The sequence below is a fragment of the Heterocephalus glaber genome, unplaced genomic scaffold (genome assembly GCF_053883595.1).
Source record: "Heterocephalus glaber isolate CG9 unplaced genomic scaffold, H.glaber_assembly_v1.0 deba00001610, whole genome shotgun sequence".
NCBI classification, from domain to species: domain Eukaryota; kingdom Metazoa; phylum Chordata; class Mammalia; order Rodentia; family Bathyergidae; genus Heterocephalus; species Heterocephalus glaber.
This window is the reverse complement of record NW_028258381.1, coordinates 35,495,558-35,523,499: the sequence shown is the minus strand read 5'-3', so window position 1 is coordinate 35,523,499 and position 27,942 is coordinate 35,495,558. Positions and strand designations below refer to the sequence as shown.

Genomic DNA, 27,942 nt, shown 5'->3' with positions numbered 1-27,942 from the left:
AGCAGTGTCGATGAGTAAAGACCACGGTCGCCAGCTTTCTAAATCAATGTACTTTATTTCAAACTCCCCACATGCCACAAGTTCACAGGAAATCACCTGTCCGGGAGGAAGAGCGAACACCACGCTGAGGACTGGGAGTCACCGTGAGATGCCTTGGGCGGGCAGGGAGGGGCCAGTTTGTCACCAAAAGGCAGGGGATGGTCATTTAGCACCTGGTCGCATGGTAAGGAGACCCCTGGGCCAGGGAAAAGCCACTGAGCTCCACTCAAGGCAAAGCCACACACAAAGGTTCCGGTCAGAGGGGCAGCACCAGGGCTGGGGAAGATGCTGCTGTCAAAGATGTTACACAGCATGTTGCTTCCTGCCCTGAAAGCCCGCATACCTTTGCACACACCTCCCTTGGGTCCACATTCGCTGTGAGCCTGGCTCTACACACTTCACTTGCACGGGGGTGTCAGGTTCTTGCCCTGAGCCCCCTAGGCCTCAGGCAGATCAGGCAAGGGACACAGCCAGGCGGCGACCCTGTGCCTTTAATGCAAGACAGAACACCTGACCCCGTGGTGCTCATGCAAGGCTGCCTGATAAAGTCCAGGGCACTGGTCGCTTGTGTGGGACCCACAGCTGGAAGCCCTGGTTCACTGTGCCTAGAAGCTTCCTTTGGAATCCTGAGCCCCAAATGTACCAGTCACTGTGACTAGTCACAGTGAGCCCTGGGAAAGCGCAGGGAGCGATGGTTGTCAACTCACCCTTCCCCCAGGTCTGCTGGCTGGAAGCCACCTCCACCATCCTGCCCCCCACAAGCTCCTCCATTCCCCTTACAGGAGCTCTGCAATTCCAGGTCCGAAAAGGGACAATCACTGGGGGCAAAGGGACTGGGGGCAGCCCCTGCTCAGAGGGGACACTAGGGTGGGTCCTGCTATCCTTCTGGCAAAATATCCTGCATGGGACCCTGGCTGGGGGTGCAGTCTTGGGGCCTTGCAGCCCCTGGCTCTCATAGCCCTGCTGCTGGGGCTCAGGCCTGCCCCGTACCCAGCCATGCCTGCTTCGTGGGCCTCGCTCCTGGTCATGGATCAACCGAGAGTTGGTGCTGTTAAGGGGACGGGCACCCAGCAGAGCTTAGTGTCTGAAGAGTCCGGACCATCCTGGCTGCAGGCCCCTGCCTGGCCCCTCAGGCCTGAGCCTGCTATGACAGCATGAGAATGAGGACAGCCACCCCACACCAAAAGGGGGACCTGGGGCCCAGAAATGCACTTTTCCTCTGCTCTCCTCAGACTCAAATGCCTTCATGCCAGAAGCCCAGGGGCCCAGTGTGGCTTTTGGAGGGGGTCACAGGGATCAGGACACAGGGCCTCAAGGTCTCAGGGTCCAGGATGCCAGGACACTGCACCTGCCATGGCCCTAGAGGAGACAAGAGCAGCAGACCTGGGACGAGGGGTGGTTAGGGTGGGGGTGGCACCAATGGGAGACCAGGAACTTTCTCTTTATAAGAACAAAGGACGGCTGGGATTCAGCTCAGTGCCACCCCACCTGCCTTGCAAGTGCAAGGTCCTGAGTTCAATGCCTGGTACCGAGACAAAACAACAACAAAAAACAAAGGATGAACCTGCTAATCTCCTCCCTCCTCCCACCCCCAGTTTCTTACACACACGTGCACACTCAGCAGATGCAGACTTAATGTGCTCCAGATGAGCACACACAGGCAATGTGCACAAACACGCAAGTGCAGACGCAAATGCATACACACCATGTTCGCACACTGGCATGTACACGTGTACATGCAGACACACCCATGGATGCCGACACAGACAGGCGTACACATCCCTGCAGAGCCATATATGTATGCATGCACACATACATCCCGGCAGACAGACACAGACACAGACACACACAGACACAGAGAGACACACACACACACACACACACACGCACAGGCTGCAGCACGCTGACCGAGCTCCTTCCAGCAGGCACCATATGGTCTGCCACTTAAGAGCCCAGTCCTGCCAATCAGGGACCATTAGGGTGGGTTCTTTTCCCAGTGTAAAATGCTGCAGAATATAAATTGCAATTAACACCAGTGCCAAAATAGCACTTAGCAAAAATAAGCACGTTATTAACATCTGGTGAATTGTGTCTCAGGTGTAGAAGGAGTGGAAATTCTCACTCCAAGTCAAAGGACTGTAGCAGGGGACAAGGGGACAGTAAAACACAAGGCCTGCTGTTTGCGGGGGGGGGGGGGGGGGGCTTCCAAGGTGTCTGCGCTCCCAGCCTCTCATGCACAGCTCCCTCCCCCAGCCCTGTTTATGAGCAGAAATTACAGTGCTGGGGAAAACCGCTTGCTCATGAAACAGGCCTGCCAGGCAGATCATAAAAACAGTTTCAGCCTTTGGAGTAAATTCCTAGTGGAAAGACAATTCCCCGCTTAAGCGGGGGCTGCTGGGGAGGGAAGGAGAGGGTACAAAGCCAGGGCACACAGAGCCTCAGGGGCCTCCCTCCTGGGCCACACCTCTGCCAGTCAGCCCCTCACTCTGGGGACAAGTGGCTGGCCCAAGACCCCCAGCACCTGCCCCGACCCCCTGATCAGATGGTGGCCAATTCAGGAGCCTGTTCGAAGCTCTGAAGAAACAGAGCCTCATGCACAGCTGTGTGGGTGTGGGACGATGGCCACGGCCGGGCAGTCTGTGCTGGCCTGCACGGTGGGGAGGGCGGTTGGCTCTGCAGTCTGGAGGCCGCCGTCCCACCACGTCCCCGGGGATCAGTCGGCAGCAGGTCCCTCTGTTGGCTGCAGCCTGGGGACCCCCTCCAGTGGGCAAGGCTGATACAGGGAAGGGCAGGGAGGGGCCAGACCCGCACACTGTAATGGGGCCGGGGTCATGGCAGCAAAGAGCTGTGTCCCTCTGCTCTGCCACCAGGCACATCTGAAAGCGCCGGACTCCCTGGGTCCCAAGGGGGAGCGCCAATGGGCCCCGCTTGCCCTGAGCACCCAGTACAGAGCAGGCACCAACACCAGCAAGGGGACGCAACATAGACTGGGGTGACCCATTACCACGGCAACAGGTGGAAGAGGGCAGAGGGCAAGGCCTGGTGGGCTCTGCACCCCCAGACCCGAGGATGGTGGGGAGGCCCCCAGGCTCCCAATGCTCACAGCCTGCGGGGACTCATGACTGAGAGGCACCAGGGTGGGACTCCGGGAGGACAGGACCCAACTGCAGCCCCCTCAGAGGGGACAGTCTCTCGGGAATGAGGCAGGCAGCCAGGGGCACGGGCGGACCTTGGACGAAAGCAGGTCCCTCCTCAACTCTGAAGCAGCTCTGCCAAGTTTTCCTAAATCCTAAATAAAGTTGCCTGACACGGTGGCCTGATCACTCTGAGGCTTAACCCCCGTTCCGGGTTTAATGTTTCCAGTTATTCTAACAAAGCCAAGCTGCGTCTGTTTCCTCAGAAGCACACGGTGACCTTCACCGGGAGCTGGGTTTTCTGAAGTCAAACAAATGCCACAGATCAGATTGTGCATGGCCCAGCCGGGGAGCCTCACCCAGTGGTCCCTGGCCCAGTGTCCCACAGGCCACAGACACCATCCAGGCGGGAGCATGTCAGAGATGGAACTGGGTTAAAATGTGTCTTTTTTTTTGGTGGTGCAGGGCTCCATCCAAGTGCTCGGCCACCGAGCCACACCCAGCCCTAAGATGAGTCTCAGTGGGAAGGGGCGCCCATGTCTGCAGGTGCAAACCCCCACCCTAGCCCAGCCCAGGCCAGGGGCCACTCCTCCACCCAAGGGGGACACGGCTGGGGCCAACAGTATCCACAGCCTGCCTGGCCTGACTGCTACCCCACGTGGAGACCTACCCAGCCCTCCCTGTCACCCAGAGTACACACCTTCACCCCAACGACAAGTGCCTGGGAAGGAAGAGCAGAGCCAGGGTGGGGGCTGCAGGGCGGCCGAGAGCTGCTTCCTTTCTCTGTGGCAAGCCAAGGGGTCCCACGGCCACAGGCTCGTTGGGGCCAGCACGGCAGTGAGCAGCAGAGGAAGGTGGTCCTCTCACCACCACAGGTTTGGGGGCTCCTCGGCCACTCTGCTTTTAAACAAGGTGATCTCGTCCAGGTGTACCATGGGGACATCCCTGATGACATCTGTCAGCCCCTCGTGCAGCAGGGGGAAGATGACGACGTTCAGGGCGGGCCTCTCAGCCTGGAAGCTGAAGCAGAGACCCACAGTCAGGGGGCCGTGGTGCAGCCACACAAGGAGCAGAGACCACCACGGGACACGGGGACCATGCCCGCCTCCCCACAGGAGCCCAGCCTGGGCCCCCGCCCGGGTGAGTCACCCTGACACACGGTGGATGTAGAAATGAGTCTCAAGGGGCCTTTGAGTGGCAACCAGAGCAGGGGACTGGGCAGGGGGCTGTCACCCCTCTATCTGGGCAGAAGGGGAGGCCAGCCCTGCTCCACAGAGCCAAAGGGCCAGCAGAAGGGACCCAGCCTCCCAGGGATGGGGGCTCCCCAGGGCAGCAGTGCCGGGTGAGCCATGCCTCAGGCCACCCAGAAGGGGAGATGACTACAGGAGAAGCCAACACAGGCACTGAGACCAGCCAGAGCTAAGGCAGCAGAAGGCCTGCACCAGACGGTCACTGCACGCTCACTCAGCAGGCATGGGAGGAGAGGCAGGAGCAGAACAGAGAGAGGCTGGGTGGCCGGAGGAGGGGAGGCAACAACTGAGGCGTTGTGGCCTCCTGGTGGGAGCAGGCAGGGGTGGTAGGAAAGCTGCCTTCCCCTCACCCTTCAGGAAGGCCTGAAACTCTGGGGCCACCAGGGGTCCTGCCCACCAGGCCCACATGGGGCCATCACAGAGGCACAAGATGGGGACCATGCTGAAGAAAGCAGGTCTGAAGGGGGCTAGAGGGCTGTGTGCTGCAAGAAAGTAGGAAAGGCTAGCTGTGGGGGTACATGCCTGTCATCCCAGCACCCAGGAGGCTGAGGCAGGAGGATTGCAGTTTTGAGCCCAGCCTGAGCAACTTAGCGGCTTGGCAATACTCTGTCTCAAAATTAAAAATATAAAAGGGCTGAGGCTGTAGTTCAGTGCAAGGGCTCTGAGTTCCATCCCAGATACCACCAAACAAACGAAAAAAATCAAGAGGTCCACGGGTTTCAGTCTCAAATCTGGAAGAGCAGAGTCAACACATGGATCATGAAGACAGAGAACAAACGTGACTCAAGACACAGTGTGTGGAGCTGGACACACACAAGCCCTTCCCCACGACAGCCACCCCAGGATGGTGGAAACTGGCCTCGCAACCTGGACACCGAGGCAACTCGAGCCCTGATGCTTTTCACTTCCTGAGAGGTGGGGCCAGTGCGACTTGGGAAAGGCCAGCAATCCCACCAGTGACAGGACAGTGGGGCCATGAGGCCTGCTGGCTGAGTCTCCGAGGAAGTGCCAAGAACTCCAGCCCATGCAGATGAGGGCCAGGTGAGCAGAGGAGCTCCATGCATCCTCCAGGCAGCAAAACGGTGAGGAAAAGCAAAGCTCCAGAAAAAGCAACCCTGAACCCCAGGGTGGCATGGAGGGAGGCAATGGAGAGGGACCACAGCACCATCTACTGCAGAGAAGCTGCTGGCACAGCACGGCTGGGGATGCCCTAGATGCCAGCAAGGGGGGGCCAGTGTGGACCAGCATGGGAAAAGCTGGTGCAGCCAGCTGTGGGGCCAGGACCCAGGGTGAGAGCAGAACTCACCACGGCAGGGCCTCTCCCACCCCGCACCCCGGCTGCTTGGCTGGAGGAGAAACCTGGGGCAGAGCAGTGACCACTCTTTTTTTGTTTGCTTGCTTGTCTGTTTTTTGAGGTTCTGGGAGTGGAAGCCAGGGTCTAACACAGGCCAGGCCTCCACCTTGGAGCCACATCCCCGGGGTCCTCCTCTTCCTTCTGATGTGAAGCTCTGTCCTCAGGGCGGCCCTGGGCCTTGTTAGTCCCTGTGTGCTGCAGAGCCTCAGTTTCCCCATGGTAATGGCTGAGGACTTTCCTCTCAGGGATCTGGGAGGTATGGACGCCCAAGAACATCACAGTGCCGGCCGGAGCTCTGTGCAGCTCACACTGCTCGCGGGCCGGAGGAGCACACCAAGGGTCACCTCAGTAACATGGACAGCTCAGTGCCCCAATCCTGGATCCCTCTCCGGGAGTAGAAAGTCAGATTTCCAGGCACTGGGCCAGGTGCGGGACAGGGACAGACACACAGGGCCAAAGGACCACAGGGTCAGCTCAGCTTCCCCCAGGAGTCCACCTGGCTTTCTACCTGCCTCAGGTCTGGCAATCACCATGACCAGTACCCACCAGGCTGCCAGCGAGCCCAGCAGGGCACAAGGCTCAAGGAAAGGACAGCTGCTGAGCGCCAGCTGAGAGAGCCAGCTACCTAAAGGGGACGCAAGGAACTTGACTCTTAGGGGATGTACTTCGTTCCCCTCCCTGAGAGGGCCAGCAGCTGTGCACTCTGGGAGGCCAGAGGGGGCCATGTCTGAGGCAGGTGACCGGTGCCGAGTCTGATCAGCTGGCACAGTGGAGAAGGACAGAGAATCAGAAGGAAAGGGCAGCCTCCCCGCTGGGACATTCAGACCCTTGAGACTGCATTAGCTGTCCTTGTCACATCACAGCTCCAACCTGCCCAGTGAGCAAGGAGCAAGGACATTCTCCACTTCGGCAAGAAAAGCCACTGCTCCACGGGGCCCCCGGGTCCACAGAGTTGGGCATGTCCGGGGCTGCTCAGAGCCCTGACTCCAGCCAGTACAAAACCCCCTCAGCAGAACATACTCTGGGGAGGGGTTGGTACTTGGCCACAGAGCTGCAGGTGGGGCACCCGAGCTCTCCTAGCAGCCCAGGCCACAGGCAGCAGCCCCGGCTGCACCAGAACCCAGCCTCTGCCCCTTGGTCTAGCCAGAGGGGTGGACACCCAGCGGGGCAGTTGCCCTATCTACCCGACGCCTCCCTTGACCAGCTGGGGGGATCCCATGGCCCAGCCAGCGAAGTGCCACAGAGCCTCCAAGTGCTCCTCAGCAGGTGTGGGCTCCTCCTTCAACACCAGCACATTGGGAGGGAGAGGCTGAGCTGGGACAGCCCCCTGCCTGGGCCTCCAGTTCCAGAGCGGACAATCGAGCTTAGTACAGGAAAGTCAGTGACAGTAAGTTATCACTGAGTCACAAACACAACCAGCCAAGACATCATGAAACCAGCAACAGACATTAGACAGTCACTGCAGAGCCAGGCATGCTGGTGTGTGCCTGTAGTCGCAGCTACTCAGAAGGCTGAAGCAGGAGGATCCCTTAAGCCTGGGGGTTTCTGGGCCTGCTCAGGTCACAGGGTGAGGGCAGATCTCATGGGTAGAGCCTTGCCTAGCATGCACAAGGCCCTGGGTTCCATCAAGAAAGAAAAGGACAGGATAACTTCAAGCAGAGAAACTGGGCAGGCACCACCTTAACCAGGGCATCCAGGTGCACACTTGTCCGAGACAGGACACATCACACATGGTCCTGACATCACACTGAGAAGCCCACACGTCTCCAGTAGTGTTTCTCTGCCAAAAACGCAAAATCACAGTCATAAAAAAAGCCTAGCCGGGCATGGTGGCACATGTCTGCAATCCCAGTACCCAGGAGGCTGAGGCAGAAGGATCGCCCCAACTTTGAGGCCAGCCTACACTACACAGCAAGAGCCTGTCTCAAAATAGCCCCCTAAAAAGAAAGAAAAGCCCAGACAACCCAGACTGAGGGGTGCACTGCCAAGCAACTGATGAGGACCTCAGCATCAAGGTCATGAAAGACTAGGAGAGCCTAAAGCGCAGCCAGGGCTAGAGCAGGCAGAGATGGAGTGCCAGCACCTGAGGGGCTCTGGATTGGCCCTGCAGGTGATCCTGGAACACAGCGTGGATGTTGTAGAAACTGACCAAGTTCTAAGGTCACTTGCTTGGCCACCGCACTGCTAATATCTTGTTTTGTTTTGCAGTATTGGGGCTTGAACTCAGCCTTCACACTGAGATATAGCCCCAGCTCTTTAGCAACTTAGCAAGAGCTTATCTCAAACCTGCAATCCCTAGAGTGCTGGGATTACAGGCATAGGCCATCAACCTTGGCTTAAGATCTTGATACCCCACCCCCCATCCCATATCTGTTTTAATCACTGTGCCCCAGGTAACCAGAGGGTCATGTTAGGGTTAATGGTATCTGGTAACTGTAATGTATTTGCTTTTCCAACTTTTCTAAAATTAGTTTAAAATAAGAAGTTGGAGGGAGAACTCAGGGGTATATATTTTATACACCAGGGAAACATTTATAGCATATGCATATAGCTCTGGTGGCTGGCAGTGGGCAAATGCATACCTCTGGTGGCTGGCAGTGGGCGTTGGCATCTAGCAAATAGCCAGCCAGGATGACACAGGGGTGGGACAGCAGGAAGAGCCAGAACTCTGCCCCCATAATCCTGGTCACTGCTGGGCCACGCGCCCCCCACTCACCTGCGGAGGAGGGACTGCTGCAGGCTCTTGCAGGTGGCAAGTGACTCGCCAGTGAACATGTGGCACATGACGACGTGCAGGCAGCGGGCCATGAAGGCCAGCACGGCATCGGGCTGCAGGGTGCCGCTGCGGGAGACCAGGCACAGGCGCTGCAGCGAGGCGCACTGGCTCAGCGCCTGGAAGAACTGGGCGTTGGCATTGAAGTAGGGCTGCTCCAGCCTGCAGGGAGAGGGGCGCGTGAGTCCTTACCTTCACCTCCTTGGCACCCCAGGGAGACCTGGATTGGGGTCCTGATGCCATTGGCACACTGAGTCCCTGGGGGCCGCTCAGTGCCCTCCCCCATCCCACTCCAGACAGGAACCCACCACGGCCCTGCACTGGGAGCTTGGTCCTTAGGGAAGCAGAGGAAGGAGCAGGCCAGGAAAGGGTGGACAGGGACCTAAGCCAGGAAGGGCCATTCCAGCCATGACAGAGGGTAGAAGCACTGAACTCAGCTCCACACGGGCAGAGGACCCTGCCCAGCCCACACCTGTTTTCAGAAAGTTGGGGGGACCTTGACAGGGTGGGGCCAGCATGGGGCAGAAAGGAGGAGACAGGAGCCGGTGCCATGGCCAGGGTCTCCCTAAACTGCCCAGATTGGGCTCCACTGCCAGCCCTCCTGCCTCAGCTTCCCAGAGAGCTGGGATGACAGGCGTACGTCACTGTGCCCAGCTATTTCGTGCTTTAAAAGCGTGCAGTCATGGTTGCAGGGCACACTGTTCCCCTGGCCGGAGCAGCATCAAGGCTGACAGCAGAAGGGAGGCCTTGCTAAGGGGGAAGGACATCTGTCTAAAGCGGGCAGCTGGGAGAGGGGCTGGGCAGGCAGGGACAAGGGTGCCGCAGGCTGGTGGAGACAGGAGGGTGTCTGCACACTGCTGTGCACTGGGGACAGAGCCCGGTGCCAGGCCAGCCCACCCAGATGGTTGGGGAGGAAATCCAAAAGGACAAACTGCCAAGGAAGTGGCTTCCCTTTGCTAAACAGGCTTCACCCCTACCTCGCAGTCACCTGTGTATAACTAGGGACAAAAGCACTGGACAGGGTGGCCGCCGCCACCACCAGACTTGTGCATGGCACAGCGAGGGTTGGTCCCCCAGAAAAACTGCCCCAGCTGCTTTGGCCCAGCCCATGGGGCATACAAGCCCTAGGTTGCCAGGTTTGTCCATGAGGGGACCCGCAAGGCACACAGAGGTCCCACATTGGTGACTTCACGCACATCCTGAGAGGAGCTTCCAGGATGCACGAGAGGCCACACCCTCCTGTGGCAGCAGGGCCACCTGAGCCTGTGCTGAGTCACAGTGAACAGCAACACTGAATGAGGCTCAGCCGGGTGTGTCTCTCAGGACACAAAACCAGACAAGGCCCAGGCCCACGGGCTCGAGCCCTAGCAGCTCTACCATGCCGGAAACATCAACAGGTATGTGACTCAGGTGTCAAGAGGACAGGTTCTGCAAAAACAGAGGCCTGCCGGGGATTTAGCTCAGTGGTGCCATGCCTGCCTCAAAAGCACAAGGTCCTGAGTTTGATTCCCGGTACAAAACAAAAAACCCCAAAAAACAGGCCAAACACTGGCTGAGGGTGTGGCTGGTGGCAGAGCCCTCTGCTGACCTAACATGTGTGACCTCCTCCCAGCACCAGAGATGGCACAGAGCAGACCAAGCAGACAACAGGGTTGCCCCTGACTACTGGGACACTGCTTGGGCTGCAGCCCGCAGGGCCACTCAAGCGGAATGCAGCAACTGAGATGGTCTCATCTTTTTTTTTTTCTGGTCTCATCTTATTTTATCCTCAATTGCAGCCCTGGTGGCTTCGTACTGAGCTACATCGTCAGATCCCTTATATTTTTTACTTTGAGGCAGGGTCTCACTAAGTTGCCAAGGCTGGGCTCACTTGCGATCCTTCTGCCTCAGCCTCCCAGAGTTCTGGGATTACAGGTGTACCACCACACCCAGCTAGAGGCTGGTCATTATTTTATTTTAGCTGATGTATGCAGAGCTCCCATGGGCTCCTGGATGTAGGGGAGGTGCATGTCCTCCCAGGGAAAGACCTGGAAAGCTGCAGCACCCACTGCTCACTTCTGGACTGGCATGGCGGAAGGCAGCCTCTAGGGGCTCCTCCGAGTAGCATTCGTGGAGTACCAGCCTCACCTCACAGGCACACATGACAAATGTCATCCTTAGACACAGGAGGATCATAACAGGAGCAGGGCAGATGCCTCTCCAGGCTCTGAAGGTGACCAGGTGGCTCTGTCCCCCTCTCCAAGGACATGAGGGCCCTGCAACAGCAGAGCCCAGGCAGCTAAGAAGTGGCGCTCCACCTTCAGATCTCGATTTGGGGGGCTCTGGGTTAGCTGAGACAGGGTCTCATTATGTAGCTCAGGCTGGATTCAAACTACAGATACTCCTGTGTCAGCCTCTGGACTTTATTTTTATACTGAGGACTGAACCCAGGGCCTTTGCACACAGGGTCTCACTAAATGAGTAAATTGCTGAAGCTGGGTTTAAATATGCCATGACTGGGCACGGTGGCGCATGCCTGTAATTCCAGCACTCTGGGAGGGTGAGGAGGATCACCTCGAGTTTGAGGCCAGCCTGGTCTAGACAGTGAGTTCAAGGCCAGCCTGAACTACATAGCGAGACCCTGCCTCAAAAAAATTTTTATTTATTTTTTGGTACCGGGGATCCAACTCGGGTCCTTGCGCTTGCACAGCCAGCGGCAAAACCACTGAGCTAAATCCCGGCCCCTCAAAAAAATTTTTTAAAAGCCATCCTCCTGCTTCAGCCTCCCAGAGTGCAGGGATTACCGGTGTGTACCACCATACCAGCTTTGATTTCAATTTTGAACTGATTTCAAACTGTTTAAACACACAATTTGGTTCTTTTCTTTGTGTGCGTGTTTGTTTTGTTGAGGTCCTAGGGCCTAGAATGTTTTGGCTCCGCAGCCCTGCGTGCCAGGACCCGCCAAGGGCACACAGAGCTCTGGCAGCCAGGTGGCTGGCAGCGGGAGTCGCTCAGCGCTCTCCCTTCCCACGCTGCAGGGAGAAATGAGGCACCAGGCCACACCTGCAGCCTCCGTCACTAGGTGGCGATGTGGGGCTGTGCTACTGGTCCCAGACCTCCCAGGCCAACTGGGTCCCAAGGCCCAGTGCACACTTTCAAACCCTTCCAGCCTGGACAGCACCCGCCTCCTTCCCTGAAGGACATCCCCGTCAGTCCTCTCTTCTCCCCGGCTGGCCTCCCTGTGCAGCAGGCAGGGCTGCCATCAGCACAGCTGGGAGAAGGGACCTGAGGCGGTGACCAGTGTCTGCAGGAAAAGGAATCCACCCTGACCAGCACCTGGGGCCCTGCCCCTGCTCCTTCCCAGGCAGGACCCAGCTCCAGATCCCAACCCCAGGGGTGACTTGTGTGCTCGGATCGCGGCAGAGCAGCAGCAGTGCCCTGGCCCTGTGTGCACTCCTGGGGTGGTGCCAGGCCTGCCTCTGTCAGCTCTCACTTCTGCCCTGGCGCTGCACTGGCTCTAAGGTCAGGTGGCCGGGGTGACTCAGGGTTCGGGTCTCTCCTCCCTTCGCCCAGAGCCGGATCAGTTGGTTGTGGGAAAGAAGGTGCCCTTTTCTGCCCAGAGGTGTGCCCTGAGTCCGCAGCTAGAGCAAGCTGTTCCTGCAGTACCTCACCCACCAGGGGCCCAGGCTGGCAGCTGTGTTCATGATGCTGGGGACAGGTGGCCAGAGCAGGGAGGACAGCCGGGGATCCCACGGGTGCCATCTCAGGCACATTCCTTTGGGAGGCAGAACATGTCCCCTCTGGGGGGCTCTGGCCCACAGGCAGAGGGGTCACTGCCACAGGACACAGGAACCAGAGGCAAGGGGCCCTGTGTGTCCATGGAGGCAGCACCCAGCTCAGGGCATGCACAGCTGTGGTCGTATACACAGTAGTGCCATTCACGCCGTGGTCAGGTTTGCCCCAACCCCAAAGGCCTCCCTCGCTGCCTGGTCGGCCACAGGGACATGCCCCAGACCCCAGAGACCCTCTGTGACCACCAAACGTGGTCATGCTGCCACTCAATGTCCGGCTGCCCTGTGGGCCAGCCGTGGGGCCCTGCCAGGGCCATTATCTCTCTGCAAGAGTCTACACTCGCAGGCTGTCTTGGCTCGAAGACTCAATCCCTGTTGGCGAGAGACAAGCACCTAGCAGCTGTCCCGTGGGCAGCCACGCTCCTGCCTGAGGGCCGCCCCCTTCCATGTGACAGTGGCTCCTCAGTGTACTCCGCTGCTGCTTTGGCCTCTATCGGGCCAGTTCCTGCCACACCCCAGGCCATCAGCAACCCAGCTCTGGAAGCCCTGTGAATGTGCTGTGTACATCCCTGGTTTCTCTTTCCCCGGCGCTCCCTGATAATTGCCAGATGGCCTAGCCACAAAAAGCACACAGGCTAGCAGGTCAGCAGAAAGCATAAAATGGACGGCAAGCAAAGACCTAGAAAGACCTCAACTCCAAGCCTGACTCACACTCACTGGGCTCTCAGAGCGGAGGAAGCTTTCAGTTCCTAATGGAGAGTCGCAGACCCAACAGGAAAGCCGCCAGGGTGTGTACGTCCAGTGTCATGCGAGCAGCTCTCTTCCCTTGTGCGCACTGACCACATGCTCCCCACCGCTTGCTCTGCAGGGAAGGCCAGCACGGCGGACTGGGGAAGCGGGGGGACACTGGATAGAGAAACAGCGAGGGAGGACAGGGAGCAGCCAGGCATGTGCACACCTGTCATCTCAGCACTGTGGGAGGCTGAGGCAGGAGGATGGCAAGTTCAAGCCCAGTCTGGGCAACTCAGTGACTTAGACCCTGTCTCAAAATAAAAAATAAAAGTGCTGGGGATGGAACTCAAAGGCCCTGGGTTCAATCCTCAGGACTTCCAAAAATAAGTCACAGTATGCTGGTGCCTGGTGGCTCTGAGGACAGACACAGATGAGGATGGAGGCATTGGCACCCCTCAAAGTCACTGGCTTGCGCAGGTGAACAGTCCATATACCTGGCTGGGTGTCTCCCTCCCTCAGTGCAACACAGATCCCCAAAGCACGTCAGCTCTGACGTGGACTTGTAAACCAGCAGGCAGCCACTGAAACCGCAAACAGCACAGGATACACAGACCCAGAATACTGGGCCTGCTCTGCACACCCTGCCTGTGTCTGCTCAGGCCCAGGGTCCAGCCACAGCACCTGGCGTGTGGCCCAAGGTGCAGGCCGTGCAGAACATTTGGAAGGCCAGCTGACCCTGGCTTGTCACCTGACACCAGCAGCAATCCAGAAGGCCTCGGCAAGGCCATCAGGAGGCCACGGAGCAGGGCGCACAGCGGGGCCAGGAAGGTGCGAATGCTCAGCTTGAACTGGCTCACTTCCTGCAGGCTGAAGCCAGGAGGGAACAGTGGAGGCTGGCAGAAGACAAGTCACCTCCCCTCTGTGAGCGCAGGTTGAGGGCCAAGGTCAAGCTGGTGACAACAGACAGTGACCCCTCAGCTCTGCTCTAAGCATCAGGCCTCAGCCACGAAATGGGACTGCCGAAGCCACCGTCCTCCAGGGACTGCTGTGGGGACAATGACTCAGTGTCTGGCCCACAGGGAAGGCACAAAGGAAGCACAGAGTACCCCGGGGACTAGACAGATAGCCCCATGGCCCCCAGGCAGGACAGGGCTTTGTGGTCCCAGGGCTGCCTGCAGCCACCCACCCCACAGCTAAGGACTCGAGGAGGGGCTGCTCTTGCTCCACCCTGCAAGGCGCAGCTGGGTGTGGGGAGCTGGGCTTTGCTGCCTGCCTGCATCTTGGTGATTTTCCAAGATCAGATCTATCTGCCAAGATTTTCTTAAATTAACAAATTTTCACCCTTTAAATGCTGGGATGCCATGGGAACTCCCTTCCCTCTGGGCACAATTCAACATGGGTCTGGAAATGCTGGGGGCGCAGTGACAAGGGCTGGCCTGTGGTCCCAGTTCCTCCCACTCTCCTAGATGGTTCTGCCACCGCTCCTTGGAGTCTGCATCCCCTCAACCTTCTTTTATGTGTGTGGTACTAGGGATTGATCCCAGGGCCTTTGTACTGAGCTACACCCCCAGTTTTTTTTTAAATTTTGAGACAGGGTCTCACTAAGTCACTAAGTTGCCCAGGTTGGGCTCCAACTTGCCATCCTCCTGCCTCAGCCTCCTACAGTTCTGAGATTACAGGCGTGTACCACCATGCCCAGCTTGTGTCCCCCACACACTGCACATGGGATGACAGCAGACCCCCTGCTGAAGTCTTTTAGCATCTTACATGCCTGCCTTTCCTGCCTCTTTGCAATACTCCAGCCACTCTGAACCAACTGGCTTTCAGCAACTGTCCAACCTCTGGGGCTCCTGCACATGTGCCAATATCCCAGAAGTCTCAGGTCTGCAACCCCTGGCTAACTCCTATACATCCACCACAATCCCATAGTTGGGTCAGAAAGCCCTGGGTTGAGCTGGGTGTGGTGGTCCACGCCTGTCATCCCAGCAGCAGGAGAAAAAAAAATCTGAGCCCAGTCTAAGGAGTTAGTGACTTAGTGAGACCCTGTCTCAAAATTTTAAAAAAGATTAAAAAGGGCTGGAAATATAGCTCAGCGTGAAGATTTCAATCCCTAGTACCACACACACATACACATACACACACAATCAAACCCCTCCAGGGCAGTTAGGAAGGCTGGGCAGAGTGTACACAGCACCAAGCAGAACAATCACTCCGGGAGCTACAAGGAATGACCATGACACCAAGCCCTGGGGTCTCCCTGCACCCTGGCCCCACTGCACTGAGCTCCCTAGGCCCCCCTGAGCCCTCGCTGTGCACACCGAGCCCCAGCGCAGACAGGCCTTCGCCTGCTCCCTGAGCTCTCCCCCAAGGCCCCGCAGGCCTCCAAGGCCTCACCTGAGGTCCTTCAGCTGCCTGCAGTGCTTCAGCATGTCAGAGAGGGCAGGCACGTAGACCACCTTCCCCATCATGCCCAGGTTGGCCAACGACAGGGACTGCAGCTGCTGGCACTGCAGGCCGATGCTCACCAGCCCCGACCCTGTCAGGATGCCGGGCAGCTGGGCCAGCGTCAGGTGCTGCAGAAAGGCCAGCTGGCCGATGGCAGCCACCTCGGAGTCCCCAACATTCTGCGCCCGGCTGCAGGGTGGGAGGGAGTTGCGGATGGCGGGCTCATTGCGTGGCATGGCTGAGGAGAAATTGGAGCCGATCAGCTCGAGGTGCTCCAGGAAGGGCAGGTTCTTTAGCAGGGACCAGAATGCAGAGGAGGGCTGCTGGCCCGCAAAGGGGCCAGGGCAGGTCTGCACGCCTATGCGCACCCTCTTGCCAAAGCCTCGAGGCACGGCGTGCATGGCAGGCTGGGCAGGCACACGGTCGGCTCGAGGGGCAGAGTCAGCCACAGAGCAGACAGGCAAGGACAGCGAGCGCAGGTGGCAAAGACGAGCCAGGAGGTGGCACAGGTGCCTGCCCAGGCCCTCGGAGCTATGGTGGTGCGCGGCTGAGAGGTTGAGGTGGCGCAGGTTGCAGCAGGAGGCCACCAGCGTTTCCAGGATGCTGCTATCGATGTCATCCTCAGCCTTGCGGAGCAGGGAGTCTGGCGAGAGGCAGTGCACGCAGCCACTGAGGTTCAGGCTGGCCAGGCTGCGCAGGTCCTTCCCATCATTGATGACACGCTGGATCAGGTGGCCACCGGACAGCGTGCAGCGGCTGAAGCTGAAGTAGAACGGGTTGTTGAACTTGATGTGCTGGAGCAGGGATGAGCCGTTCAGCCAGGACTTGGGCAGCTGCAGGGCATCCAGGGCCACATTGCGGGCCATGGACTCCAGGAGGTTCTTGGTGGCACCGCTCTCCGCAAAGCTGCCAGGGACGGAGATGAGGAAGGCGTGCAGGTTCTCGGGTGTGCGGTCACTGAGCACGGCCAGGTAGAGCCGCACCACCTCCTGGTTGATGTAGCCAGGGGCCAGGCGCGCATAGAAGACGCGCAGGTTCTGGTAGTGGGGCACGTTGCTCTGGCCCACCATGAGCTGGCCGGAGAGCACGGCGCCCTCCCGAGTGCGGTCCAGGATCTCGAAGTACAGCAGCAGCTTCTGCAAGCTGGCACAGCAGGGCACCACGCCATAGGAGGGCGTGAACAGGGTCTGCTTGAGCTCCTGCACGCGGCTCAGCGTGGCCCGACACTCGCTGCTCAGCTGGCTGGCATCAAAGCCAGGGATCACATCAAGGGCCAGTGAGCGCAGCTGCTGCAGGGCTGAGAGCACCTTGGAAAGGCGTAGGGAGGTCAGGTGGCAGCCAGACAGGTTCACCTTCACCAGGCTGTGGCATCGGGCCACGTGCTCGATGGTGACGCCTGACAGCCAGTAGCAGCCGGCCATGCTCAACTGCTGGATCTCCCGGCCGATCACCTTCACCAGCTGCTTAACCTTGTCCTCGCTCGCCTGCAGGACAGGGATGGGAGGGAGACGAAGGGGGAGCTGAAGGACGCAGGTTCCACAGGGATGCGGGAGGTCAGGAGAGGCCCCAGCTCGTGGCAATGCAAAGTGGCGCACCGTGAGAGAAGGAACTCTGCTAGAAGCTAAACAGGATGAGGAGCACTTGTGCTCCCAGGATTTCCCCAGGGCACTGAAGACAGGGAGTCCCACAGACACCTGCCAGCCATGAGCATCGCAGCCCCAATCACAAGAGCCAAAAGGCAAAAACTACCTAAACGTCCTTCAACAGAGGAATGCGCACACAAATGGTGAGCAGTCCACACCATGAAATACCACCTGGCCATAGAAAGGAACAACATAAATCAAGCAGGGCAATACACGCCTGTCATCCCAGCAGTCTGGGAGGCTGAGGCAAGAGGGTCACAAATTCCGGCCCCGCCTGGACAACTTAGTAAAACCCTATCTCAATTTTTGTTTTGGTTTTTTGGTACCGGGAATCAGACTCGGGACCTTGCGCTTTCGAGGCAGGTGGCGGAACCACGGAGCTAAATCCCTGGCCCACCCTATCTCAATTTTTTAAAAAATAAAATAAATTAATTAATTAAAAGGCTGGGGTCTGTAGCTCAGTGGGAAGGGCCTGCATTCAGTCCCCAGTACCATACATAAAAAAGAACAGTACCTGGCACTGCACCACCAAACTGTAGGTTCGGTTTCACAAAGACCCCAGCAAGTCCTCTCCTCCGGCTCCACCTTTCCCCGTGCCCAAAGCATGGATCCCTCCCAACACCATGTCTTCGTGGTGGCATGCCACCCACCCCTTCTGCCTCGCCTGTTGTTCAGTGTACCTTGGAGACAAGCAGCGGCCCCTCCCTGACATCTCAGTCCCCAGCACCCGCTTCCACCCACAGTACCTGATAGTCCTTCTGCAGCAGCACGGTGTGCACCAGGCTCTTGTCCAGGCTCAGGGCTGCAAGCTTCCGGCACACGTGCCGCACATTCACCACCAGGTCTGTGCTGGGCACATGGCTCAGGATGTGCAGCAGGATCTCATCGGAGAAGCCCAGCAGGTGGGCACTCCCTGCCACCTCTGCTGCAGCAGCTGGGGCCGCAGTGTCTGGGGCCGCAGTGTCTGGGCCCACGGTGTCAGTGTTGCTCTCTGGGGCTGCAGTGTCAGTGTTGGTCATGTCCTGAAAATAAGGAGAACACAGGTTTCTACAGGTTCCTGAGGACAGCCGACGCCACCATCTGTGGGGAAGCATGTGCTTTTGCCAATTTTTTGGGGGGGGTTACAGAGGATTAAACTCCAGGCCTTCACACTGTGCTACATCCTGGCCCTTTTCATTTTTTATTTCGTGGAGGGCACTGACTGTCTGGACCTCAGGACAGGTGACACAGGAGCTCATGTCAGCAAGGTCCTCACAGGCACTGAAACAGAGAGGAGCCACCATGGAATACGAAATGGCACCTGCTCATGAACGACGTCTTACACTGCTGTTTTTGGTTTTAGCTTTGTTTTGTGTGGTAGGGCGTTGAACCCAGGCCTTACAATGAGCTCCACCTCCAGCCCTCCACCCTTTTCTTTTTGAGGCAGGATCTCACTAAGTAGCTAAGTTGCCCTGGCTAGGCTCAAACGTGCAATCTTCCTGCCTCGGCCTCCCAGGGTGCTAGGATTACTGGCATGCTACCAGTGAAGTCTTGTTTTTATTTTCTTAAATTTTGAGAGGGATGGGGATTTAGCTGAGTGGTTCCGCCACCTGCCTCACAAGTGCAAGGACCCAAGTTAGATCCCTGGTACCAAAAATAAATAAATAAATTATTTTGAGATGAGGTCTTGCTATTACCCCTGGGCTGGCCTTGAACTCTAGGCTCAAGCAATCGTCCTGGCTCAGGCACCAGCCACCACGCCCCAAAAGACTAAAGACGTTTGAAAATCTCACAGTCAGTACGATTTGTAACTATAGAAATAGTACAGATTCTCTCTGTTTTTCATCCTTTCTGGTTAAAAACTCATCTTGGTACTTCCGTTAGACATCTATACCTTTCCCTCTGCTTTACTGTATCCAGCAGGCCAAGTATGGAGTTCCTCCTTTGGTGTTTGTGTGAACACAGGAGATGGCCTGGACCTCCGCTCTGTGACAGAAAGCTCCAATCAAGGAAGAAGGAATACACAAGAGATAGCAAGGGGAGCATGCGAGAGGAAACCCTCACCTTCCCAGCACCATGCAGGGGGCCCTCACCCGAATGACCACCTCTGGGAGGGCGCCCCCAATGGCTCTTACTGCCTTTTCCAGAGACTATGTCTATAAAGTGCTTGTCATCAGCCTGTCCCTTCTTCCACTCAGCTTCCTGGATGTGTCTGCATGGATGGAAGCCTGGGTTTGTGAAAGCCCTCTGCTTCCATGGCAACCATGCAGCAGCACAGGCAAGGGCCGGCTGTACTCCCTCACCCCGCCCAGCCCTCGCTCGTCCTGATGTCAAGGAATGCTGCTCACCTGTTCTGAGGCCAAAGCGGCGTCCTCCATCCTCCTACTGGGGAAGCCACGATGGACACCAAGTGACACTGCCAGGTCAGGAAGGCGGTCTGCCACCAAGGTCAGAAGTTCGGGGACTTGTCTCGACACCACAGGCTCTTCCACCTTCCCTCCTTGGGGAGAGGCGACGGTCAGACCCTCCCTCCTGCCCCAACAACATGGGGCCCCCAGCTGTGCCACGTAGTATTCCAGCCCCGTATTTCCAATCACAAGTGACCGTCCCTTACACAGTGCTTCCTGGGGTCACCCAGACTCCCTGTTGGCGGTAGCTCAGTGGTAAGAGCATTTTCCTGGCGTGTGTAAGGCCCAGGGTTTGACTCAAGCGCTGCACATGTGGATGCGTATGTGCGCACGCACACACACCACACACTTCTAGACCAGGACCCCAAAGCAGAGACACTCTCCACCAAAACCAGCATAATCTCTATCAGGCAAACAGGGCTCTGGAGTGGCCATGGGTTGGAGGAGGGGATACAGGAGTCCCCCTCCAAACTCCCAATTTGTAGATTTGTCATAGAAAGCCACCTCCCAGCTCACGTGGGCAAGAGTGAGAAGAGGGGAAAGTACTCTAAAAAACCCAGCACCGGGCCGCCAGGCACTGGCTGGGGCGGCCTAGTTGAGCAGAGGTGCCACCAGGAGTCAGCCTGCAGCCAGTCCTGACAGGTGGTCCCAAGGCCTGCAGCAACCGGGACTTCCCTGAACCGGGCTTCTGTGAGCGCAAGCACCTGGTACCCAGGTCAGGCGGCAGGGGAAGCCAAGCACCAGCGCTCATCATGCAGCCCCTAGGGGGTGGGGCCTCCGCCACGACAGCCAGGACCACGTATTCTCAGCCTTCGCGGATATGGAAGCAGACCAGGCCATCTGAAAACTTGTGCAACAGCTGCCAGTCAGATGGCAAGTGATGCCTCCGCAGGGCTGATCCCCTGGGCACAGAACTCCTCCTACCACCCCAGGGGAGCACCTTCTAGACAGGTCCCGGCAGGACAGGTCCCGGCAGTACAGTGCCAGGAGTCTCCCAAAATCCCCACCCAGAGGCAAGAAGCAGCCTGGCATCAGACCCTGGTTATCCGATTCGGGCACTGAACCATCCAGCAAGAACCAGAATGGACAGTGAAAAATGCTTTAGGGTTTAGATATTGGCCAAGTATGGTGCTGCATACCCTGAGAAGCTGAGGCAGGAGGATTCCGAGTCCAAGCCCAGGCTGGGTAACTTAATAATTCAGTGAGACCCTGTCTCAAAATAAAAACAAGGAGTACATTCCTGTAATCCCAACATTTGGGAGGCTGAGGCAGAAGGAACTCTGCTGTGAATTCAAGGCTAGCCTGAACTACATAGCAAGATAAATAAATAAATAAAATGAGGGCTGTGGATGGATGTCACACCACCGAAAAAAAGAACAAAGAAAGTTTAGATATTCACTAAGCTCCAGGCCTTACGTACTTTTCAGATAAAATCTTATTTCCCTGAAGATAAGACCCATCTGGAAAATAAGCCCCAGTTAAAATCATCAGGTAGGGCTGGGGATTTAGCTCAGTGGCATTGCGCCTGCCTGGCAAACACAAGGTCCTGGGTTCGATCCCTGGTACCAAAAGAAAAAAAATCATCAGCCAGACACATTTAGCATGTCCATCCATTGGAACACAGGATGGATGTATTGAATTATGATAATTTTTTTAGATAATTTCTCCAAACTATGGAGAATACAAATACAAGCATTCTATTTTAAAAAGCAAACACAAACGATTGGTGTAAATCCAAAAGGTTTAAATGCTTCCATTTTTTGAATTACAATATTAATATATAAGTAAATGGCCAGGGATTTAGCTCAGTGGTTTTGCTGCCTGCTGTGCAAGCACAAGGACCCAAGTTCGATCCCAGGTACCAAAAAAAATACATATATATATATATATATATATATATATATATATATATATGTAATGTTTTTGACATTAATACTTAACATAAATGAGAATATAAATTATAATTAAGTACTTATAAATACCTATGTGGGTGCCTTTGAATGTGAAGTAGACAGCTATGTAAACAAATGAACTCCAAGGGCCAGAGGTTTAGCTCAGTGGTGCCAGCGCCTGCCTGGCATGCCCAAGGTCCTGAGTTCAATCTCCGGTTCCACAAAAAAAAAAAAAAAAAAAAAGAGCTCCCGACTTATTGCCAAATGACCAATTGGAGCACACACAACACATGAATAATGTGTGCACTTGGTAACAGACCTGGCTGTGTCTAATACAAATCTTCATCAATCAATACATCGTTTGTTGCAACCTACGTACTTTCTGCACTTGCATGAAATAAAGAAACGTTCTCTGAATTTTGTTGCCTGTAATTTTTCAACGCTTATGTGTGGACTATAATTCTTTCTTTTTTTGAACACATCCTGTTTTGTTTTTTCCAGTGCTAGAGATCGAACTCAGGACCTTGCACTTGTGAGTCAGGCAGCGGAACCACTGAGCTAAATCCCCGGCCCTCTTTCTTTTTTTGAGACAAGCTCTCACTATGCAGTTCAGGCTGGCCTTGAGCTTGTGATCCTCCTGCCTCAGCCTCCCAAGTGCTAGGATTATAGGCGTGGGCAGTCAATCGTAACTGTCATCATTTTTGTTGCCACTCCTGTCATCTGAGTCTTCAGTTAACACTTGATTTAATGGAAACTTTGTAAAGCCCAGCAGGCAGGAGGTCATGACTTGGGTGAAGAATTCATGCCATAAAATCACTGACAGCTGTGTTGCCGATGCACTAGGAGCAGGCTACATGGACAAGAAGGGCTCATTTAAGGAGAGCTCTACTGCTGGACAGGAGGGACTGGGGCCGATGGTTCTACAGGAAATGAGTCGCAAAAAATTCAGGCCAGAGTTCAGGGTTTGGAGAGTTGGGAAGATGCTCCAGAAAAGAACAAGGCTGTAGGTGAAAAGATGGAAACCGCTGAACGTGAAAAAAATGAGAGCTCTGAAAATAAGCCCTACTGTATCTTTTGGAACAAAAATTAATATAGGACCTGGTTTTATGTGGGGGGAAATATGGTATAATATTCTACAAGTTCTTCAAAAGTTAAGTAAAATTAGTAAATGAAATCTCAGTACCTTCCCAAAAGACATCCCCTCCCCAAAAGGACCTTGAACTGCTTGCCACTCAGACACCCAAAGAAATCACAGGATCTGTGTGGCATGGTGGCACGTGCCTGTTGTCCCAGCTGCTGAGGAGGCTGAGGCAGGAGGATCACAAGGTCCATACGAGCTTGAACAATTTAGAAAGACCATCTCAAGACAGTTTCTTTAAGAGTCTAGGAGTGCAGCTCAATGCTACAGCACTTGCCTACCATGCGTGAAGCCCTGGGTTCAATACCTAGCACAATGAAAGAAAGGGAGGAAGGAAAGACAAACAAACAGAATTCCAAATGTGAGAGTGAAATGTCCAGGATGTGCTCTAAATAATCCATGCAGATGGGAGGGGCGCAGATGAATAAACTGGGTCATAGGTTGACGACCGTTGCAACTTGGTAATGGCTGAGTAGAAAGAGATCCCTTTTTCTGTCCTTTCACAAATGTGTAAAACTCCACAGAATAAGAAATATCGAGGTGGGCCTGGTGGCACATGCATGTAATCCCAGTACTCAGGAAGCTGAAACAGGAGGATTGCTTTGAGTTTGGGGCCAGCCTGGACTACATCGCGAGACCTCGTCTCAAAAAAAAAAAAGGCCAGGGATTTAGCTCAGTGACACCATGCCTGCCTTGAAAATTCAAGGTCCGGAGTTTGATCCCCAGTACTGCAAAAAAAAAAAAAAAATTGAAATCATCAGTGTGATCTGAGATATATATATACAACTTTAATTCCCTCTCCCTCTTCTCTGGTCTTCACTTATCCAATGGCATTTTCTAGGCTGTCCTCTGGTACCCAGGGGTCCCTACTCCAGTTTTTCCACATCACAGCAGAGAAACCACTGCTCCCTGGAGCTTCAGCTCAAAATTCCTTCCTCAGGGCTGGGGATTTAGCCTAGTGATACTGAGCCTGCCTTCCAAGTGCAAGGTCCTGAGTTGAATTCCTGGTACCCAAAAAACAAACAAACAAATGCTGGCGGGGGTGTGGGGAGAAAGGAACCCTTCTCCATTGTTGGTGGGAGTGCAGACTGGTGCAACTACTGTGGAAATCAGTATGGAGATACCTCAAAGAACTTGGCTTAGAGGTCCCATTTGACCCAGCTATCCCCCTGCTGGGTAGCTTCCCAAATGAATTAAAAGAATCATACCACAGTGATATATGTGCACCCATGTTTATAGCGGCACAGTTCCTAATAGCTAAAGCTTAGAAACAGCCCAAGTGCCCATCAACTGGAGACTGGATAAAGAAGATGTGGGGTTTTTTTATAAAATGGAGCACTACTCAGCCATAAAGAACGAGAAACTAGGGGCCAGAAAAAAAAAAAGAACGAGAAACTAGAGGCATTTATAGCTAAATGGAGGCATATCGAGGCCATCCTCTTAAGTGAAATAAATAGGACACACATGTGTAAATACCGAATAGTTTCTCTCGTGTGAGAAACTGAAAGTGTAAATAACGATTAAAATGATTAAAACAAATAAATGATAATTTGAAATAGGAAAAGGTCCAAAGGTGTAGGGGCGGTGGGAGGGGAAGAGGAAAGGAAAGGAAAAATTATGAAAAAAGAAAAAAAAAATGGAAACGAAATCTATGTAAATAGGGAAGGGTGGTGGGGGTGAAGGGCGCACAGGTAATGGGGAAAAAATAAGAACCAAGATGCATCATGCACAGGTACAAGCACCCAATGATAAATATAATCGTACTGTATACCTAAAATGGACCAATAAAAGAATTCTTTAAAAAAATCCTTCCTCAGTGAGCCCCTCCAGGTATCGCCAGGACAGGACCCACCCTGCTCCTCCTGCCCCCGACTCAACTGCAGGGGCTTCTAGCAGGGATTTGTTGTTGCTGCTGTTTTAAGACAGTAATGAAAAACAATTTTTTTTTTTTGAAACAAGATTTCTCCAAGTTGCTGAGTTACCCAGGCTGGTCCCAAACTCTTGGGCTTAAATTCTCCTCCTGCCTCAGCCTCCCAGAGTGCATAGATTCACTTTTATTTTTTGGTATCGGGAATCGAATGTCTGCCACTGAGCTAAATCCCCAGCCCTGAATTCACTTTTGACAATGTGGTTGGAATGTGTCTGGCCCAGAACTATAATGTATCAAACCTGGCTTTAAAGAAAACAACAGGGGGTCCGGGGATTTAGCTCAGTGGTTCAGGTGCCTGCCTCACAAGTGCAAGGTCCCAAATTCAATCCCCGGTACCAAAAAAAAAAAAAAGTTCCCCTTATAGTTTAGATGGATGGGCAGGGATGTAGCTCAGCGGTGCCACCTGCCTCACTAGCGCAAGGTCCCAAGTTCAATCCTCGGTACCAAAAAAAACAACGAAGAAACAGAAGAAACTAGCCAGGCAGAGTAGTGCACACCTGTAATCCCGACACTCTGGGAGGCTGAAGCATGAGGATTCCGAGTTTGAATCCAGCCTGGGCAACTCAGCAACTTGGAGAAATCTTGTTTCAAAAAAAAAAAAATTTTTTTTCTTTTAAAGAATCAGGGACGTAACTCGGGGTGAAGGCCTTGGTTTCAATGGGGTGGGGGAGGTGCTCAAAGAAACCAAAAAGGACTTGATGCCAAGAAAAACCTCGAGCTCCCTCTGGACACACAGGTTCAACATCCCAGAGGGGCCCTTTACCCTCTGAGTCCAAAACTTTCATTTCCATCTCCAGCACCAGCAGTTTTTTTTTTTTTCTCTAGACCCTATGTTGTCTCAGAGCAAAAACAGAGCCACAAATTAAGAACTACCCTTTAGGGTTCCAACAGTTTCACCTCTTGTTATATTCTCCTGCTAGGAAGGGCCTCAAACTGGGATTAGGATACTAGCTTAGTGAACAGGATCTTTAATTAGTAGTCTCTTCTCTCATTGTTTGGGTTTCTATTACCTTTTGTAGAAAGAAAAAAATGAAGCCAGGGGCCTGGGGATTTAGCTCAGTGGTTTCACCGCCTGCTGCTGCTCAAGCACAAGGACCTGAGTTCCATCCCTGGTACCAAAATAAATAAATAAAATAAGAACAGAAAAGGGCTAGGGATGTAGCTCAGTGCGATGGCCTTAGGCTTAATTCCCAGTATTACGGAGGGTTGGGGGAGAGTCCATTCTGGAATCAGGTAATGGGGATCATTGCACAATCTTGAAGTTGGCCCTAGTGGCACACATGTGTCACCTCAGCACTGAGGGAGTCTGAGACAGGAGGACTGCAAATCTGAGAACTACCTAGGCAACTTGGCAAAGACCCTGACTCAAAATTTAAAAATAAAAAGAGTTGGGCCGGGGATTTAGCTCAGTGGTTCCAGCACCTGCCTCGAAAGTGCAAGGTCCCGAGTTCGATCCTCGGTACCAAAAAAAATAAATAAAATAAAGTAAAAAGAGCTGAGGATGTAACTCAGAGGTAGAGAGACCCCTGGGTTCAATCCCAAACACCGAAAAAAATAAAAAGGGCCAGGGATGTAGCTCAGTAAGAAGGCCTTGGGTTCAATCCTCAGTAACACCTTCCACCTGGAAAAATTCCATGGCATTGTATATTTTAAAAGTGTGAGTTTTGTGGCATGTGAATTAAATTTCATTAAAATATATATTGGGAGGGCCGGGGATTTAGCTCAGTGGTTTTGCCGCCTGCTGTGCAAGTGCAAGGACCCGAGTTCAATCCCTGGTACCAAAACAAAAAAAATTTTATATATATATATATATATATATATATATATATATATATATATATATGTATATGTATATAGGGGGAGGCTGAGACAGGGTCTTACTATGAATTATCACTTGAATTATCAAGCTGGCCTTGAACTCAGTATATAGCCCAAGTTGGCTTCAACCTCTCAGAAACCCTCCTCCCTCAGCCTCCCAAGTGCTGGGATTATAAGCATACACCATCACGCCCAGTGTTCACTAAATAAATTTTAGAATTTGACCATCCTAAAGTAAGGGACCTTGATCTCCTCATTCAGGGCTGAGCAAGGTTCCTCTCTCCCTCCACAAGAGACACCAAAGATGGAACAAGAGGCAGGCCCGGCTGGCAGGTGGCCCATATGCTTCAGAGAATAGAGGAGCCTTTGGGACAGCACTTCCTAAGACCAAGGTCCGGACCTTCCCACACACACTCCCTACTGCAAGCTGGCAACACAGCCAGGATCCCCAGACCTCTTCTTCCGGGAGCTGGAGCATTCTAGCCCTTTGATCCTACCATCGGCCTACAGCTGATCCAAACACCCTTCTGTCTCAATCAAGGACTCACTAGGGCCAATTCTGGACCAAATTCAAAACTTCCTTCAAATGATGAGGAGCTGTCAGCAAATCCCAGCCATCTTCCACTTGAATTTCTCACTGCTTGAACCCAAGCAAGCTCCTAAGACTCAGACATTCACCCACCGCTGAGTCCTGCAAGATGATGGACATAAACCCAGGCACGCACACAGGTAGGCAGGAAGCAACAGGAAGGAACCCACTAGTCAGAGTGCAGATGCCCACTACGTCCCTGCGGCAGAGAGAATCCGTGCACCCTCTGACAGGGCGCGGTGGGAAGCCCCATCGTGCCCAGAACTGCGCACCGTTTGGGGAAGGACTTGCAGGGTAATCCCAAGTACCCAGGTAAAATGGCTTTTCCTGCATCCCCTCCACCAAGTCATACAATAAGCAGGCTCCAGAGGGAAGGGGACTGGACTAAAACAGCACTCGCCGATAGAAAAAAAGTTGGGGAGTTGGCATGGAGGGACAGTGTACTAGAGTCCAGGCACAGGGACCCGGGAGAGCGCCGTGAGAGGTCCGGAGCAACCCCAAACTCAGGGGGCGGAGGGGGAAAGCCACTCTGAGGATCAGGACCGTAGGGCTGGGAACGGGACTGGAGGCAGGGCGAGTGCCTGGAAACCGGACCGGATGGAGCCGGGATGAGCCCAGAAGCACAGCCAGGGTCGAGAGGAAAGATCCAGGAGGGAGGGGTCGGGAAGGACCGAGGGGGCCCAGGCCGCCGAGGCGGCAGCAGCAGGGCGTAGAAAAGCGCGGACTGTACCTCTTCGAAGCTGGCCATGTCACAGGCGGGCTGTGCCACGGCCGGTGGAGCCGCAGCCCCGGGTCCTCTCGCCTGCCCCGCCACGGATGCTCGAAGCCGGCGCGTCTGCTGCTCAAAAGAGACCCATGTAAGGGGCGGGGCTCCCCATCACTTCCGGCGCCCGCTAAACGTATTTCCGCTAGTCCGCAAGCGGGGGGGGGGTGCGCCGCCATGTTGGGTGTGGCGCGGCCCGGGGTCCATCCTGGGCGTAGAGTGGCCGGCGTGTTCACTGTCCTGGCTCTGCAAGCCTCCTGCTCTCTGCACGCCCCCTTACAGTCA

The 27,942-nt window shown here is 54.7% G+C and overlaps 1 protein-coding gene across 8 annotated transcripts; it reads right to left on the bottom strand.

The window, feature by feature from the left end:
• Window positions 1-35: 35 nt before the first annotated feature.
• Fbxl18 (F-box and leucine rich repeat protein 18) lies at window positions 36-27,775 on the bottom strand. 8 transcript variants are annotated; one of them, XM_004840382.4, is made up of 8 exons: window positions 27,625-27,775; window positions 19,468-19,556; window positions 19,255-19,331; window positions 19,014-19,105; window positions 17,887-18,162; window positions 15,447-16,981; window positions 8,494-8,712; window positions 36-4,193 (listed from the first exon to the last, which is right to left on the bottom strand). In XM_004840382.4, the coding sequence occupies exons 1-8, from the start codon at window positions 27,640-27,642 to the stop codon at window positions 4,037-4,039; spliced, it is 2,463 nt and encodes an 820-aa protein (XP_004840439.1). In that variant the 5' UTR covers window positions 27,643-27,775; the 3' UTR covers window positions 36-4,036. The 8 variants fall into 8 exon arrangements, with proteins under 8 accessions (XP_004840439.1, XP_087052570.1, XP_087052574.1 ...); XM_087196444.1 differs by lacking the exon at window positions 8,494-8,712; XM_087196448.1 differs by lacking the exons at window positions 19,014-19,105; window positions 27,625-27,775 and adding an exon at window positions 21,510-23,218 and having other exon boundaries at window positions 19,468-19,619.
• Window positions 27,776-27,942: the final 167 nt, after the last annotated feature.

Excerpts from the sequence above, each read along its gene's own strand:
- Fbxl18 (XM_004840382.4), bottom strand. Across the intron at positions 8,713-15,446 it reads AGGCAGCTGAAGGACCTCAG|GCTGGAGCAGCCCTACTTCA; the intron begins GTGAGGCCTTGG and ends CTCTCCCTGCAG. Across the intron at positions 4,194-8,493 it reads CAGCAGTCCCTCCTCCGCAG|CTTCCAGGCTGAGAGGCCCG; the intron begins GTGAGTGGGGGG and ends TCTCTGCTTCAG.